This window comes from Chlamydotis macqueenii, chromosome 26, assembly GCF_036417535.1.
Source record: "Chlamydotis macqueenii isolate bChlMac1 chromosome 26, bChlMac1.mat, whole genome shotgun sequence".
In the NCBI taxonomy this organism is placed as follows: domain Eukaryota; kingdom Metazoa; phylum Chordata; class Aves; order Otidiformes; family Otididae; genus Chlamydotis; species Chlamydotis macqueenii.
In genome coordinates, this window is record NC_141581.1 from 367817 (window position 1) to 384365 (window position 16549).

At 63.4% G+C, this 16549-nt stretch overlaps 1 protein-coding gene across 6 annotated transcripts in view; it reads right to left on the reverse strand.

Annotated features, from left to right (window-relative positions):
- Nucleotides 1-2012: 2012 nt before the first annotated feature.
- UNC13A (unc-13 homolog A) overlaps nucleotides 2013-16549 on the reverse strand; it is a 30209-nt gene continuing 15672 nt past the window's right edge. For 4 of the 6 annotated variants that reach the window (XM_086767261.1, XM_086767262.1, XM_086767257.1 and 1 more), the window contains 21 exons: nucleotides 16460-16549; nucleotides 16176-16310; nucleotides 15757-15890; nucleotides 15477-15562; nucleotides 15082-15208; nucleotides 14893-14989; nucleotides 14633-14776; nucleotides 14060-14143; nucleotides 13900-13977; nucleotides 13553-13641; nucleotides 13268-13420; nucleotides 13005-13128; nucleotides 9633-9671; nucleotides 8538-8567; nucleotides 7335-7391; nucleotides 7101-7181; nucleotides 6875-7022; nucleotides 5708-5764; nucleotides 4373-4465; nucleotides 4135-4294; nucleotides 2013-3809 (listed from right to left, as the gene is read on the reverse strand). In XM_086767261.1, coding sequence (XP_086623387.1) covers nucleotides 3521-3809; nucleotides 4135-4294; nucleotides 4373-4465; nucleotides 5708-5764; nucleotides 6875-7022; nucleotides 7101-7181; nucleotides 7335-7391; nucleotides 8538-8567; nucleotides 9633-9671; nucleotides 13005-13128; nucleotides 13268-13420; nucleotides 13553-13641; nucleotides 13900-13977; nucleotides 14060-14143; nucleotides 14633-14776; nucleotides 14893-14989; nucleotides 15082-15208; nucleotides 15477-15562; nucleotides 15757-15890; nucleotides 16176-16310; nucleotides 16460-16549 — 2295 coding nt within the window. In that variant the 3' untranslated portion in view covers nucleotides 2013-3520. The remainder of the gene's footprint in view (nucleotides 3810-4134; nucleotides 4295-4372; nucleotides 4466-5707; nucleotides 5765-6874; nucleotides 7023-7100; nucleotides 7182-7334; nucleotides 7392-8537; nucleotides 8568-9632; nucleotides 9672-13004; nucleotides 13129-13267; nucleotides 13421-13552; nucleotides 13642-13899; nucleotides 13978-14059; nucleotides 14144-14632; nucleotides 14777-14892; nucleotides 14990-15081; nucleotides 15209-15476; nucleotides 15563-15756; nucleotides 15891-16175; nucleotides 16311-16459) is intronic. The other 2 variants (XM_086767260.1, XM_086767258.1) reach the window with 1 other exon arrangement.

Sequence of the window (16549 nt, forward strand, 5' to 3'; positions counted from 1 at the left end):
TGACAGAGCCCTGCGCTTGCTGGGTGGCTCTGGCCAGGTGCTTGGTCCCCGCATCTCTGCCATGGCAGGCTGGGACCCCGACAGATCCATCCCCGCGTCCTCCCACAGCTCCTGGGACTCCATCCCGGGGATGATCTCAACGGTTGGGATGACATTGGCTGTCTTGGGGACCCTCAGTCGGGGCTGAGCAGCGTGGAGGAGGCCAGTGGAGGCAGGATGGTGCTGGTCCATTGGATCAGAGGGCCACATGGAGCCCTCTGCAGCCCTGCGTGGGGGAGAGGGAGCAGTGCTGGGACAGGAGCCCCCTCCCGGGGCACTGGGTGAGCCAGCTCCCATCCCTGACATCTCCTGGTTCTGCACCAGGCAGCTGGGGAGCATGTGGTCAGGGCCCTCCCCACGGGGTGAGCTGCTGTGCCAGCAGGACAGGGTTGCAAACTGGGGAGGAGTCTTGCTTCTAGGACGTGAAATGAGAGAGATGGCCCCAAGCATTTGAGAAATCCTCTCAAAATCTGATTTCCTGGGCGGGGACACTTCACCCCTGTGCCAAAACTGCTGGGGGGACAGGGGTGGTGGGGATGCTGGCAGTGCCTGGGGATGGGAGATGCTGAAGGCGTGTGAGGTGCCCAGGAGCCAGAGCAGACAGGGGGGCCTGGGGTGCCACCCCCGCTGCGGGCGCCCAGGCTGCGGGGAAGGGCTGCTTCTGCCCCGGCACTTGGCACAGGCTGGCTGAGCCTGAGAGAAAGGAGCCGTGGCCAGCGGTCACCTCCACTCTTGTCCCCAGGAGCGTCCATGGGCTCCAGGGGTCAGGCTCGGTCCCTACCTCGGGGGGAGAAGCTTTCAGGGAGCAGCAGGGAGGCCCCGGGGGCCGCGCAGTGGAAGCTGCGCTGGTGTCAGCCCCAGGGTCCGTTCTGGCTGTTGGCTGCTGAGAACTCTGGGGTGTCCAGGAAGGAATGTTGGTGCTCCCCGTTCTGTCCTGCCCCCAACAGCCTCCCCGGCTCCTCCTGGGGAGGGAAAGGGTTGAGGGGGACCTGGCGTGGCCCCAGCCTCTACAGGTGGGTAGCAACAATTTTTTGGGGTTTTGTTTGTTTGTTCTGGGTTTTTTTTTTGTTTTGGTTTGTGTTTGGTTTTTTTTTGTTTTTTGTTTGTTTGTTTGTTTGTTTTTTAATATTACATATCTTTCCCCTTTCCTGGTCTTGTGGCTGAGAAAAGCGCAGCCGGACAAGGAAAGAAGGGTTGGGTCTCATCCTGGCCTGCAGCTCCCTCCTTCACCATTCTTGGGTTGTGACTTGGGTTTACTTATATTTTTATATGTATATATACTTACTCTATTATATGTAACTTTTATATGTGCATTTATAAAATACTTTTATATATAATACAAGGAGGTGACTGACAGCCAGCACGGCCTCACTAAGGGCAGATCAATTGATGCCATCTACCTGGACTTGTGCAAAGCTTTTGACACTGTCCCGCACGACATCCTTCTCTCTGAACTAGAGAGACAAGGATTTGATAGACGGACCACTCGGTGGATAAGGAGTTGGCTGGATGGCTGCACTTAGAGTGGTGGTCAATGGCTCCACGTCCAGGTGGAGACTGGTGCTGAGTGGCGTTCCTCAGGGATCTGTGTTGGGTCTGGCCCCCTTCAACACCTTTGTCGGTGACATGGACAGTGGGATAGAGTGCACCCTCAGCAAGTTCGCCAGTGACGTGCATGGTAGAAGGCCACACGGTCAGCAAGGCAGGGGTTGGCCTGCAGTGAGGCTGAGTTGGCAGTCTCTAATCACTGCCCTGCATGGGCCTTTGCAGCACAATGCGTGAGAGCAGCATCACTGCTCAGGACAGGTTTGTCCCAGGTCTGTTTAAGCTCGTCCAGAAGCTCTTTGGTGGCTTTGCAAAGGGTGGGTGACCTGAAGAGCAGCCCTCACTGAGGCCCTGTGCAGACAGAGGTGCTGCAGCATCCCTGGGCTATTTATCCTTGGCATTAGCCTTTAAAGGAGTTTAAGCCCAGGTGTCTGCCCTCCTGCACCCCCACAGTAGCTGCAGTGAAGGGTGTGCTTTTTAATGTCAGTTATAATAAAATATTTTTACAGAGCCCAAAAAATTCAAAATAGTGCAAAACATCTCACTGTCATGCATCCATGGTATCTGCTGGCGGTGGTGCCGCGCGGGGTGGTACAGACACACAGGCATGGGTGACACATGTGCTACAGGAGCAGAACTGGTCGGTTCAATCACATGCCAAATGGGACAGTTTGGGGCAGGGGGCACGGAGCCAGGGGCACCACGGTCGGGGTAAGGGGGGGGTGCGGGGCTGGGCCCCAGCCTGGCCGTGCGGGAGCAGCAGTTAGAAAAGGGATGTAAACACTGAACAGAAACGAGAGAGGAGAGCGAAACCCTTTGGTCCCAGGCAAACCCTACAGAAAAAGGACCATGGGGGCCAGTGGGGTACCCTGTTTTGGGATGGGAAGGGGGCTGAGAGAGGTATATTGACTTGTGGGGTAGTGGGGCCTCTATCTTCCCCAGTACCAAGGGCCAGCTGGGATGGCCGCCCCCAGCACCGCACACCCTGGCACTCACGAGACACGCACACCACTGATCACACAGAAATGGCAGTTAATGGGAAACTGGGATGGGGGGGGGTGGAAAGGGTCTTGCTTGCGCCAAGGAGGTCCCACGGGTGCTGCTGCATCACGTTGGGATGACTGGTCCCCGCTGGCCAGAGCAAAGGGAGATGGGTCCCCCTGCCCTCGTCCTTGAGCCCCGGCACACTGGGGGCCGCGGTGGGGCAGCCCACTGTGGCGGCAGGGCAGGGAAGACAGGATACAGGCCAGGGGCCACTCCCTGCCGCTCCAGGCCCCAGCAGTGCCACTGCCAGCCAGGGAGGGAACCCTGTGTGGGGCTTGAGGGGGGCGTTGTGGCCCCAGACCCAACACCCCTGATAGCCCTTCCAGGTGCAGGACACGTCTGCGTCATCCGACTGCCCCATCTCTGTACAGCTATTTACATATGTACAGGGTGCTCAGCACCTGAACCCTTCAGGGCCACCGGCAGCAATGCTGGCGGGATGGGGACGAGGCCCCGCTGTGCTGTGCCAGCCCCTCACCACCCCCGCCAGGCCGGACGACGCCAGCCCCACAGCCCTTTCCTTGTGTCGCTGGATGAGGTTTGACGATTGGCTAGGGTCAGGGGTGGGCCAGTGGTGTCCCTCCGTCTCAGGCAGGCTGGGAAAGGGCAGATCCGTCCCATCGCCCAGTCCAGGGTCCAGCCCGTCCCTGCAGCCCCAACAGCCCACCCTTCCGCTGGGGTGGGACGGGGGCACGGGTGCAGAGCACTGCTGCCACCCAGCCAGGTGGCCAAGGGAGGGCTGGGGAGGGGATGGCTGTCGCCGCAGCCGTGTCCCCTCCTCACCCTCGCCGGGGCCGGGAAGCAGACTCCTCTGACGGCTCTTATGGCTTATACATGGCTGGAGGATGCTGTAGAAAAGGGGCCAGGGTGAGGGCTGCGGGGCAGAAAGGGTTTAACTGCTGCCCTCCTCGGCTGAGCGCGTGTCCGACTTGAGCTTGACGAACTCCTTGGCCACCTCGTCGTTGTTGCGTTGGGAAAGGATGCGGAGGACGGTGAGGCCAGTGTCGTCCATGTGGACGCGGCGGCCCAGCGGCAGCCAGCAGGTGCAGCTGGGTCGCTGCAGGATGTCACGCAGCTGCAGGACGGCGATGCCCACCGTCCGGTCCTCCCGGGCGAAGCAGTAATCCTTCACGCACACTTGCAGCTCGTAGCATTCGGGGCCCGTCTCCGTCCCCAGTGTGCTGTGGGGGGGTGGGGGGGCAGGACGGGACAAGGGACAGGCAGTGTTGGCATGGGGTTCGGGGGGGGGGGGGCGGTCACACTCCCAGGCTCCCCGTCTCTGCAACACTGCCCCTAAAAAAGCCTTTTGGGTTTGGTTTTTTTCCCTCTCTCCTTTTTTCCCAATCCCTGCTTTTAACAATGAGAAAATATCTAAAACATCCCCCGAGGGACGAGTAAATCCACTGGCAGACCCCAGGAGGAGGGGGTCCCCATGTCATGGGGGACATGTCCCGGTGCCCCTGTCCCCGCCCCCCACCCCCGCCCCAGCCCTGCAGTGCTACTCACAACTGGAAGCTCTCGTTGTACTTGGGGGCCCAGCTGTTGTTCTTGGATTTGGTGGCAAATTTCCTCTTCTTGTCGCTGAGGTGGGGCCCGATGATGTTGACCTCGATGAAGGGCCGGAAGATGCCTGACGTCTGCCACTTCAGGTAGTTTGCAGCCACCACTGCAAGGAGTTGGTGGGGGGGCACATGTGGGACGCTGCCCCCAGCCAGGCCCTGGCACCCCAGCCGGCAGAACTCACCTTTGACGGTGACTTTGTGTTCGCCAGTGCCGGGGTGGGTGAAGAGCTCCACATGGATGGACACCTCCCCGACTGGGTCATCCACACCCGCGCCTGCGTGGCAAAGGGAGGAGCGGTGACTGCTCGTCCCCCTCCCACCCGCTGTCACTGACACCCCCTGCCCACCACCAACCCCACTGGAGGCGGCAGGTCACTTGCCACGGGGTGGGGGGGCAGCAGGATTTGGCCCAATGTGGCCTCTGCCAAAGGGTTCTGGGGACAGCAGCAGGGGTCAGTGATGGCTGGGGCATCGCAGGACATCCCCCACACCGGGCTGGCTCCCTGTCATCCTGCCCCCCTCCCCCCGCCCGCATCCCCTCCATCTCAGGGACCCCACCCCGTGCCCGGGGAACTCGGGTGACCTGCAACCAACAGCCCAGCCCACACCCTCCCTCCCTCCCTCCCAGCTGAGCATGCACCCATGGGTGAAGGAGAGGAGTGCAAGGCGGAGGGGACGGGCTCCATGGGTCAGACAGGGCCGAGGATCAAACCGAGCTCAGCGGAAAGCTCCCAGGGTGGACAGAACGGTGGTGCGGAGGAGGACACATCCCCAGGTGTCACTGCACGGCCCCCAGCTCGAGAGGCAGGCAGGGGACAGCACCCTGTCCTCTCCATCCCCTTTCGTCCTCCGCCCCATCCCTGGTGCCCCATCCCGACCCGGGGCAGCGCCGCATGCTGAGCTGAAATGGAGGTGATGGCAGGCGAGGAGGGGGTGTCTGGGTCTGGGAGGCCAAGCAGGGGGGTGCAGCCCCAGCCCCTCTGGCAGGGTGGGTGCGATGGAGGCCAAGCGGGGCCCATGGAGCTGGGCTCATTCCACCCGCCCCGTAGCAGGCGGACGGAGCTCACCGGAGCAGGGCTAGTAATGGTCCTTCTGGCAGCGGGGCAAGGGGACGGGACGGGGACACGGGCACGGCCTCCCCTGTGGCCGCGTGCGTGGCCCAGGCACGAAGGGAGGCCGCGACCGGTGCCCACCCCCAGGCAGCAGCACTGGGGACAGCGCAGGGGGCTCAGAGCTTGCACGCGAAGGCAGGCACCCCATCCCCAAGGGGCACAGCACCCCTCCCCACTCTGGGATGGGGCTGGTCAACACCACCCAGCGCAGCTCCTCCGAGCTCAGTCCAGAGCAGCCCTGGCAGTGCATGCCTGCGGGCTCCAGCTCTGCCCGTGCCAGGAGGCCCAAAGGCCAGCGACCCCGGCACGAGGCTCCCAGCCACCTTGGCCCGCTGTGCCAGGACTGTTACTAGCCCCGGCCGGCGGCAGCAGGCAGGTGCAGGGGTGGGCGAGCAGCGCACGTACCCTTCTCAGGATAAATTTCTTCACTAAGGGTAAACCTAATCCCTTTCCCACCATGAACTAGTGGGAAGGAGAGAGAAAGAGATGTAGACATGGCACAGAGTAGACGAAGAGAGGAGGAAGGAGACGACGTGCGTGGGGGACAGGAACAGTGAAAGAGGAGGGAGAAAACAGAGAGAGAGAGAGAGAGAAATCAGATCTCACAGACAGACAGACAGCTGAGCACCCGGACAACACTGCAGTGACATGGGAGCGCCGGCACCACCCAGCTCAGACCTCAGTGGGGGGGTCCCGGGGCCAGATCGCACCCACGGGTGCTGGCATCCACCAGCCCCAGCCCCACGCCCCCGACACGGCTGGCACAGGAGGCACAGGCAGGACAGACGTCCCTTGTAGGAGACGCACAGACAGCAAACGCACGTCCCATTCCCCGAGGACGCAGATGAGCCTGGCTGGGACACTATGCATTGGCCCGCGACCACCACTGAGCGTCTCTGTCCTCTCCTCAAGCAGCCAAGGGACAAAATAAAGGGCAGCGTTTAGAGCGGAGGGGCAGTCCTGCCCCGGAGGGTGCCCAGCACCCTGCACCGCATGGCTCTGGGACCCATGGCTCTCTGCCCGAGAGGCACCCGGCGCCCCGGATGGTTCTCAAATCACAGGGGGGTGCAGGGCACCCAGCATGCCCAGGACAGGTCCTGGCACAGCACCCGCACCCAGCTGCCCCCGCGAGGGGGTCTCAGCCCGGCCAGGCTGGCACCACTCGGCCGAGACAGCCAGTGCCAGGCCAGAGGTGCCTGTGCTGGGGGACAGGGGCCATCCAGAGGGGACAACCACCCTGACACACGGCCGGAGGGTGACACCACCACCCCCCCACCCCCCCCACCCCCCCCCCCCCACCCAGGAGCTCCATTTCTACCCCAGCCCGGCCATGCCCTGGCACTGGGGACACCCTCTTCTCGCTGGTGGGGGGTACCAGGCCGCCTCTGAACACCCACTGCCCTTCTTCACCTGCAAACCATGGCAGGAAAAAGCCCTTCCCTCCCCACCCACCCCTCTGTGAGCCTGGCTGGGACCCCCAGCCCCACTGGGACGGAGGCAGAATGGGGCCCTGGCCGTGAAGCAGCCGAGCCGGTGTGTGGGGAAGCGGGGGGACAGGGCAGCACATCCTACCCTGGGACGCTTGGGTCTGCACAAAGGTTTTGATGAGGAGGTCCGTGGCCTGGGTGTAGAGGGACAGGGCATAGCGCAGCGACTGCAGGTCAGGACTCTTCTCCAGGAACGTCTTCTTCAGCCCCACGCCGCCGGCATGGAAGTATTGCTGGGGGGAGAGACAGCCGCAGAGTCCTCAGCGGCTCCCCAGCACCCACCCGCCCTGGGCACCCCAGAGCGCACTCACCTTGATGGTGTCCAGCGCCAGCTCCACCACCGCACACTGCTTCGGGGTCAGGCTCTTGGCTTCCTCCCGCACCATGTGGTCCTGCGGGGCACCAACCCTGCTCTCAGCTGGGACCAGGGCCCCCCGCTCCCCTTGCCCTGGCTGTGCTGGCGGGGTCCGGCCGGCAAAATGCCACCCACCCCAGCACGGACAGGAGCTCAGGTCACCCGCTTGCCCACCCCGCCAAGCCCTCACCTTCAGCTTGGAGAGCTGCCCCAGCTCCTTGGCCGCGTTGAAAATCATCTGTGTGCCCTGCAGAGAGAAAGGAGACAGGAACGGGCCCCGTGAGCAGCCGGGCTGGGGGGAGGGGGGGGGCGGGGCGGGCGACAGCCAGGCCGGGCACGCAGTGCGAGGGGCTTGCTGCAGCTCTGGAGGCTCCCCCAGCCCCCCAGGCTCCAGAAGGCCAGAGGGGTGCTCCTCAGAGAGCCCCGGGGGCCACCGGCCATGCCAGACACGGTGACGCAGGTGCGGGACACTGGTGCAGCCCCCATCCCAGCCCGTGAGTTGTGGGTGCAAGGTGGGCTTGGGTACCCCAGGGCAGAACATCACCTTGGCGTCAGGGACCTCACGCCCCGCTCAGCACAAGGGGCTTGGCCCAAGGGTCCCATTCCATCCCCCGTGGTGCCCAAGTGCCTGCTTCTGCGTCAGCACGGCATGTCACCGGTACCTCATGGACAGCCGTCCGGCATCGGGGCAGGGGAGCAGAGGGCGAGGCCCAGGGGACAGCAGGCGCAGGGAGGGCGCGCTGCAGTCTCCCCATACCCCGCAGCGCTGGCGGCCAAGCCAAACGCCCCCCTGCCACCCAGCCCCAGTGGGGCTCCCGGCCCCTTTGCCCGGTGCCCACCCCACACCAGGGGCCGTGAAGCCTCTCCACGGGGCCCGCTCCCAGGGATGCCGCCCACGGCACGGGCGGCTCCCACTCGCCTCCTTGGCCTGACACTCGTTCACTGGGCTCCCCTTCCCAAGCCCTCCAGTGTGCAACAGGCAACTGGGTGCACTGGGACCCAGTAGGACAGAGATTCCCACCTCCTTCCCCCTCTCAGTACCAGTAGCTCCAGTCCTTCCCAGCACCTGTCCCACAAACCATTACCTTCTGCAGGGGTCTGGGCCCCTCATGCCCTCATTTCACACCCCCCCATTAACCCTTTGTGCTCCTTCCCCCAGCACTCTGTCCCGTTCATCCTTCCCTTGCCGTCCCCATCTCCCCCGGCCGGTGAACAGGTTGGGAGCTCGGGACACTGGTGTCACCCCAACAGCACAAGGGGACCCCGTACTGAGCTGGGACCCACCCCCTCCCCCCGCCCCTGCCACACACTGCGCAGTGCATGGGAGAGGGGACGGGGAGAAGGTGAGAGGAGGGAGCAGAGACAAGAGGGAGCAGAAGAGCCACGTCCTTACTTCAGTGTGACTGGGCAGCTTCACCCTGCTCTGGAAGAGAACAGCAAGGGACAGTTACTGGTGGTCCCAGCAGCAGCCAGCCGCGGGTCTGGGCCCCCCACATCCCCCAGCCACGCAGGCTCTGGCCCTGTGCTCTCCTCTGGCTGCGCCCAGTTCTCCGCTGGTGCCGCTGGTTTGGCACCAGTTCACACCTGCAAAGGCTCAGTCCCGCGCGCTTGCTGGCCGAGCTGAGCTGAGCGTGCCAGGTCTCCTTCACTCCCCACCTTGTTTGGGGCTGAGGAAAACAGCAGCAGGTGGAGGGAAGCCACGCGCCCAGCATGCTCAGCAAACTGGGGCAGGGCTCGGTGCCCCTCGCGAGAGGAGGGGCAGCCGGGGGGAGTCACAGGCACAGCCCAGACCAACTCCGGCGTGGCTTTTCCCGAGAGCCGGCATCCTGGAGGGCTGTGCTGGGCGGCAGCCCGGCAGCGGGGACCAGCGGGCCGGAGGGAGGGCCCGTGCGCTGGGAGAAAGCCCTTTCGGCAGGTTTAGGGGCTCAGCCAGCCTTGCGGGGGGTCCCCCAGCAACCACGGGGAAGTGGGCTCAGAGGTCAGGAGATGTCAGCAGCCCAACAGCCCCCAGTGCACCCCCCAGCATGGCCCAGCATCCTGGCGGACACCTCTTCCTGAATCCCCGGGGTGGGGGGGGGGGGTGGGACAGGTTTGCGCCCAGGATCTCCCGTGCATGGGCACCCTGTCGCCAGGCACCCGGCGGGGTGCTGAGTGCCGTGGGGTAGAATCCCCTCACGCCTGCCTGGGGATGGGTAACACCCCACACATCCACCCGCGGGGGGCTAAACGCACCGCGATGCCCCCGCTCCCTGCCCTCGGGGGCAACACACAGAAACAGGTCACTGCCCCCCCCCATCCTGCAGGTGGGCAGCGCGTCCGGGAAACACGGCACACCTCGACACAACAACACGCCACGCAGAGGACACGGCACAGCCAGACAGCACGATAGGAGGAAGCACAGACAAGCCTGGACCTCCACAGCAGGCGGGTGCAGGGCCACGAGCGTGGCCACAGGATGACGACACACACAGAGCCCAGGGCTAGTTACCTTCTCTGTCCCCTTGCCGTGCTTTCTCAAGAGCGTGCCCTGCAGAAGCAATGTCAGAGGTTGAGCGGTGGCCTGGGGAGTCAGTGCGGGACGGGACACGGGGGGCGGCGGGGGGGCAAGGCTGGGCACATGAGGTGGCCACAAAGACATTGCTGAGCTCCTAAGGATGGCCAGGGCCTACGGGGGACTGGTCCCCACAGGGACACTGGGTTAGTGGGGGGACTGGTCCCCAGAGGGACGCTGGGTCAGCAAGGGACTGGTGTCTTTGGGACGCAGGGCCAACTGGTCACTGCTGGAACGCAGGATGTTGCGCTGGTCCCTGCACGGGATGCTAGTCTTAGGAGGTAGCCAGTCCCCGCTGGGACACAGGGATGGCTGACCCCACGGGGGACCAGTCCCCGCTGGGATACAGGGATGCTGACCCCACGGGGGACCGGTCCCCGCTGGGATACAGGCAGGTGGGAGCCAGCGGGCACTGTGTGTGGGCAGGCGCTGGTGCCCCCCCCCCCAGTTCTGGCAGACGCTTACAGCACTTGGGGGCGGGGGGGGTGGGCAGCTGTACTTGGATTTTGCATGCAGAGTTCTGGTTCCTCTCGGGGAGGGCTGGGGCACATCTATGTTGAGGGTGGGGGGAAGGGGGTGTCAGCCTGCGGGAGGGCCAAGCAGCACAGGCAGGGCCGAGTGGGGCTGCCAGGAGGGTTTCTTGGCCTGGAGGGAAACCGAAGCACGGCGCGAAGGGGGAACAAGGGGGTCTCGCACCCGCAGAGCTGGCACTAGCCCGGTTCCCCCCACAGCCTCAGCGCGGCTGGGACATGGAGTCCCCGCAAGGTCTGAGGGGAGGCTCAGCCCCAGGCCACTCCCAGGGGTTCTCCAGATTCTGCTGGTGGGAACAAAAGGGGTTGGAGGACACGGAACGGGCATTTGTCCCTGCTGGGATCGGCACCCAGCACCCAACCACTGGTGCCGGCACCAGTTCTCCTCCTCCTCCTCGCGAAGGTGCCTGCGGCCAAAGCCGGGGTGGGGGCAGGACTGGGGGTGGACATGGCCTTGCCCTTGCCCTACGGGGCATACACCCGTGACCACAAACTGAAGATGATGATAGGAAACCACTCAGTCAAAGCCGTGTGAGGACACAGTGGCCATGTTGCAAAGGGAACCCAGGAGCCCAGGCTCCCGGGGCCATATCCCGACCAGGGAAAAAGTCTCACAACTTGTGCCAGCAACCTGCCCCACCACTGTGCAACAGGGCCAGGGACCGTTGTGTTCCAGCAAGAGGCTGCTCCACGGGCAGGAAAAGCCTCTGCCCTCAGCCCCCACCACAGCCGCACCCAAGGGCCTCAAGGGGAAACTGAGGCACAAGGGCTCAGGAAGAGCAGCCCTGACCTCCGGGCATGCACTGCTGCCCCTGCTCGCGTCTCCAGCAGCCTCTCTCACCCCCAGCACAGGACAAGATGGGATCAGCCCGGGTTTGGCTGGCCCTGCTTATACGTCACTGCCCCATCACCGTCCCATCGCTACCCCTCGCACCTCCCCACATCCAGGCACCGCAAATCTGTCCAGAAGCCTTCCAACCCCCACAAACCCAGCTGGGGCCACGGGCAAACTGCCCTCCGGGAGCCAGCGCCAAGCAGGCAGCACGAGGACGGGGACCACAGAGGTGGGCCAGGTCGGGATCTGGAGAGGGCGCGGGCAGGGCGCGGGCAGCCATACAAGACAAAACCCGGCGAGGCCAGGACCGACACAGAGCGGACAGACAGACAGACAGACAGGGAGCCGCCGTACTTACAATCATCTGCCATTGAGAGGCGAGCAGAGCAATTGGAGAGAACAACCGTGACGTGAGTGTCGGCCCCCTCCTCCGTCCTCCCCAGCCCCCACGGCGGGTTACCAGCCCCCACTGCCCCACGTCGGGGTACCAGCCCCACCATCCCGCCACCCCGCAGGGATGGCAGAGCGGGGGCTGGCCCCCATCTGACATGCCACAGTGCTCAGCATTGGTGTCCACAGCCCCGAAGTGACCCTGTCTGAACCCACCCAGTCCTTCCTCACCGAGGCAGGGGGCTCTGCCCCACGGGGACCTCACTCCACGTTCTGCTCTGACACGGATCCCACACCGCCACCTGCACAGGCCGGAGCCCAGAGCCACCCTGGGTGGGCTGTGCCCTGCCGCAGGGACCAGCCCCAGCACAGCCCCCTCCAAGGATCGTCAGGAAAATCACCCAACAGAGCCACATGTCCAGGCCACCTCCTCTGCCCTCAGCACAAGGCTTGCCGCCTCCAGAACACGGCGTAGCCACACATGGCCAGGAAGGGACAGAGACAAAGACTGGGATGGCAACTGGAACCCAGTGGCACCAGCACTCCTGTTAGATTTGGCCAACTTTGGCTAAGGGTGCGCGAGCCTGGCCGGGAATGACACAGGGCTGACCTGACCTGGGCTCTGGGCTGGGACAAGGTGCCAGTGAGGTGGCACCACTGAGGGCTGACAGGTCACCAACGCGCTGTCCCTTACAGCCCCACAGCCCCAGAAAGGGGACGCAGCAGCTGACGGCTCCAGGGACTCCAAGAGCCCAAGCCCAGCTTTGTGACGGCGACAAATGCCAGCGCGAGTCGGGGGCAGAAGTGTGGCTAGCTCAGAGCCTTTGGTGTCACCCTCCTCTACCCAGCCCCGAGGGAACAGCCACCCCAGGAAGCTATGGGGTGCACTGCTACATGCAGGGAGGACAGACACACAGTGATGCAATACGGAGCCGCAAAGCCCTGTAGGAAACCTCTCCCTGAGGAGGGACCACTCCCTGCGCTTGGCTCTGCTTCCCTAGCGCCTGCTCAGCCCATGAGCAAGGACCCTGCCGCAAGGACATGCCCCCCAACCCTCACATCATCACCTCCACCCTCACGTCATCACCCTCACCTCCACATCATCACCCCCATCCCTGCGAAGCCAGTCCCAGCTCGCCAAGAGACCCCAGCCCCACAGCATGGCCGATGTGCGGTGGCTCCTTGCGCTCCCGCTTCACCTCCTGGCACAGGGACCATGCCCACAGCCGGTGCTGTAAGCACGGCACGGGATGCTGCTCCGGCTCAGAGGGCAGGATGGAGCGGAAAGGACCAGTGCCCCCTCATGCCATGATGGAGATGGCAGCAAGGTCCTTTGGCACAGCCAGCCAAGAGGGTGCTGGGCTGCATCAGGCACCTGGGTGATCTTTCCCTCCTCCATCCCTTCCCTGACCATGAGCTGAGGGCAGATTTGAGAAGACCACCCAAGTCCCCACCCCCTCAGCAGCAAGTGAGTGCACCTGGCTGCAAAGGCCCACACTGGCCCCTGTCAGCCACCTGCATGTCAGCTCCAGGGTCCCCCTCCTCGTCACTCACCGTCTGGTCAGTGAGGGGGGGCAGAACGATGGTCTTCTCCATTGTGTTCATCACCAGCTTCCAGAGCTCCTTCAGGACCCGCTTCAGCACAGTCTTCTCGCAGATCTTGGCAAAAAGCGTCAGGCTGCAGAAAGGGGAAAGGGCTGAAGGTCCTGGCACAGCACCCCTGATGCCACCCCTTACCCAGTCACCCTGACTCTGCAGGACCCCACACTGTCAGGGCACTGGGGAGGGTGGGAAGCCCTGCTGCCCCCCACACTCACTTGCTGTCCAGGAGGTCCATGATGGGCTGTAGGACGTTGTCAGCATCCTGTGCAACGCTGCTGCAGGTGCTGGCGGGGACGTTGCCGGTGCCCTTCACTTGGCCTAGGATGTCACCCATCTGCTTCACGCACTCCTCAATGTGTGGCTGGAAACTGGGGACCACAACGCCCCAGCGGCTCAGTATCCCCCACAGCTGCATCCAGGACCCGCTTGGCCGAGCTGCAGCTCCCAGACCCCCAAATCTCTCCTTGGCCCACCACCCATGCCTTCTTGCCCGGGTGTACCTGGTGGCAAAGACTCGGCTCAGCTCATCCAAGACGTTGTTGAGTTTCACCTGCAGTTCCTTGAGGATATCACTGGCTTCTGTGTCCAGCTGGAGGAGGGACAGGTTGGAAAAGCCATCAGGGTCCCTGGCCCAGCCCTGGCAGGGGTGTCTCTGCACCCCAAATGCACCCCTGAGTAGAGTGAAACCCATCTGTTGTCTAACGCAGTGGGAAAGCACAGTGGGACAGTGGTGGGACAGTGGTCCCATACAGGAGTGAGGAACTGGGGTCTGCTCCCAGTGCTGCGGAGACGGGAAGGGGCTACCTCTCCTGGATCCAAGGCTCTCCTGGAGACCCCCGATACGCACCTCCTTCCCACCCATGGCTTCAAACATCTTCTCAAGCTGGACGCGGAGCTGCTGGATGTTGTTCATCAGGATGCAGGGCTGGAAGGGTGGGATGGGGAGGTGGGTCAGCAGCAACAAACGTGGCTGGGCAGCTGCCCACCACCCCAGGTCCCTCCCTCACCACTTTCTCCTTCTCCTTGGAGCAGTACGAGGCAAAATCCTTGGAGATGATCTCAGCGTACTGGAGCAGCACATTGCTGATGGTCTGCAGCCAAATGAGGGACGGAATCCACCCAAGACAGCAGCAAAAAGGAGGAAGGAGGGAGAGAAGGAGACCATGAGTCCTGCAGCAGTGAAACAGCCCAATGCCTGGCTACACCCTGGGACCCCCTACGCCCTCTGGCCCCACGGTTGTGCCAGGAGCCGCACGGGCACAGCTGCTGGAAAGCAGAGCCAGCACATCTGGTCCCACAGGCAGCTCCATCACCAGCACAGCTGTGAAGGCATCAGCCATCCAGCCGGCATGCAACTCCTTCCCACGCTGCAGCACGCCAGTGCCATTTAATTCATCTAGATTAATTAACCAATTAACTCATTAATTAGCTAATGTACAGTGCTAGCAAAGCTGGGAGAGCCACAGAGTCTGTTGGTGGCCCATTCATTTGAGCACCGCTGTTAGCGGTGGTGCAATCTGTGCCCTCCGCGGCTGGACGGGAGGCGGCAGGGAGAGCCCCAGGGTTCCCAGGGTGCCCACCTTGGCAAACCTCCGCATGTAGTGCCCAACAATCTGAGGGTCGGGGCACTCGAGCTTCTTGATGATCTCGAAGCTCTGGTTGAGCTGCGAGAAGACGTCCACCACGGAGCACGAGAAGAGCGCGTGCTCTGACGTTTGCTGAAACTGGGGGAGGGAGAGGTCGTATCAGCAGGAGGCGGGGAGGGGAGGTTCTGGCCCCGATGGGGACACACTGGGCCTGGAGGGACAAGCCCCCTGCCCACTGACAGTCCCGCCCATACCCCATCCTTCTTGTCCCGCTCCAGCGCTCCATGCAGGAAATCCCGCGACACCTCCTCGTTCTCATCCAGCCACTGGATGACGAAGGGCTCAAACCAGCTGGAAGAGAGGCCAACCAGTCCCCGGTGAGGCCAAACAGCCCCCCGGGCTGTAAGCACCCCCTGCCAGCCCCCCCCGAGGGCTGCACTCACGCCGGGTACTCGGGCACGCGGCTCTTGAAGGAGGGCAGCTCAGTGACATACTCGTTGTACAGCCACTTCACCTTGAAGTGCAGGTTCATGTAGTCCGCGCTCTTGCACAGGCGGTGCTTGTCGTGCTCTGCGTGGGGGAGGCGAGCGCGTGGGGTGAGAGGGTTGCTTCGAGCCCCAGACCCAGGCAGCGGCTGCCCCAAGGGCAGCACCAGAGATGCCAGGATAATGGGGTGAAGATGAGTGGGGTGGGTCCCTTCTTGGGTGGGATTTAAGCTAGGCATCATGTCGGCAAGGGGGTGAAGTGGGTTTGCTCAGGGAATAGGTGAGGTGGGAGCAGAGGGTGGCTCCTGCCTGGCTCCCGCGCCCAGCTCAGGGCGCTGTGCGGAGGCACTCACCCTCCATCGCGTACTTCATGTCCTGAGCAAAGAGGTTCCACATCACCTCAGCGCTGATCTTCCCCACATTCAGTTCCTGGGGGAACCTGGGGCGGGAGGCAAGGGTGGACACAGGGTGGACCAGCCATCCACCTGGAGATACACTCCCCAACACCTCCCGCCTGCCTCAGTTTCCCTGTCTGCAGAATGGACGTTGTAACCCACTTCCAAGAGACCAAAGCTGCCATGTGGGCATCCCCCCAGGCATGACGCAAGGTCCCCTTTCCTGGCACCTACTCACTGGTTCAGGCAGGGCGTGTAGGAGTTCTTGTCCTCCTCGATAATGGAGACTATCAGGGTGATGAGCTTGGACCAGAAGTCCAGGTTTTTGATGCTGGGGCCCTGCTCCTCGGGGGGCACCTCGCCTTTCTTAGTCTGGAGTGACAGGGACACAGTGGAGGCTCCGGTCACCCCACTTGCAGGGCTCAATTTCATGGTGGGGGCCTCCACACAGCCCCCTCCCTTGCTTTGTCTGGCCCCAGTCTCGATCCCGCAGCAGTGGGGCTCAAGCCCAAGGCTTGGGGCTCATTCTGCACGAGGCTGAGCACTCCGGAGAGGGAGCAGGAGCATCGCGCGAAGGGCAGGGGACACAGGAAATCGGCAGGTCCCCCTGCAGCGCCTGGCATCCCAGTTGCGTCCCAGCTCCCCCACCCCACGCACCGGGTCCGTCTGGTACTCGCGACTGTACAGCTCATGACAGTTGTTGAAGATGTACTCGTAGGTGGAGTTGAGGCAGGCTTTCACGCAGTCCTTCACCACCTGGCTGGCTCGTGGCGGGCTCTGCAGCTCCTGGACCTGGGTGTGCAGGGAGGGAGCCGCGCTGAAGGCCGACCCACAGTGCGGGCCAGCCACCTGGGAGAGAGCACGGGGCCAGCGCGGCCCCAGGCTTGCCAGGAATGGGGGCCAGCAAAGGTCGGGCTGCCAGCAGAAGGATGGGGCGATACCTTCATCCGAAAGAAGGTGATGCTGGTCAGCAAATCCACTGTGGACTTGAGATCCTGCAGCCGTTCGGGACTGCTGGCGGGGAAGTTGTT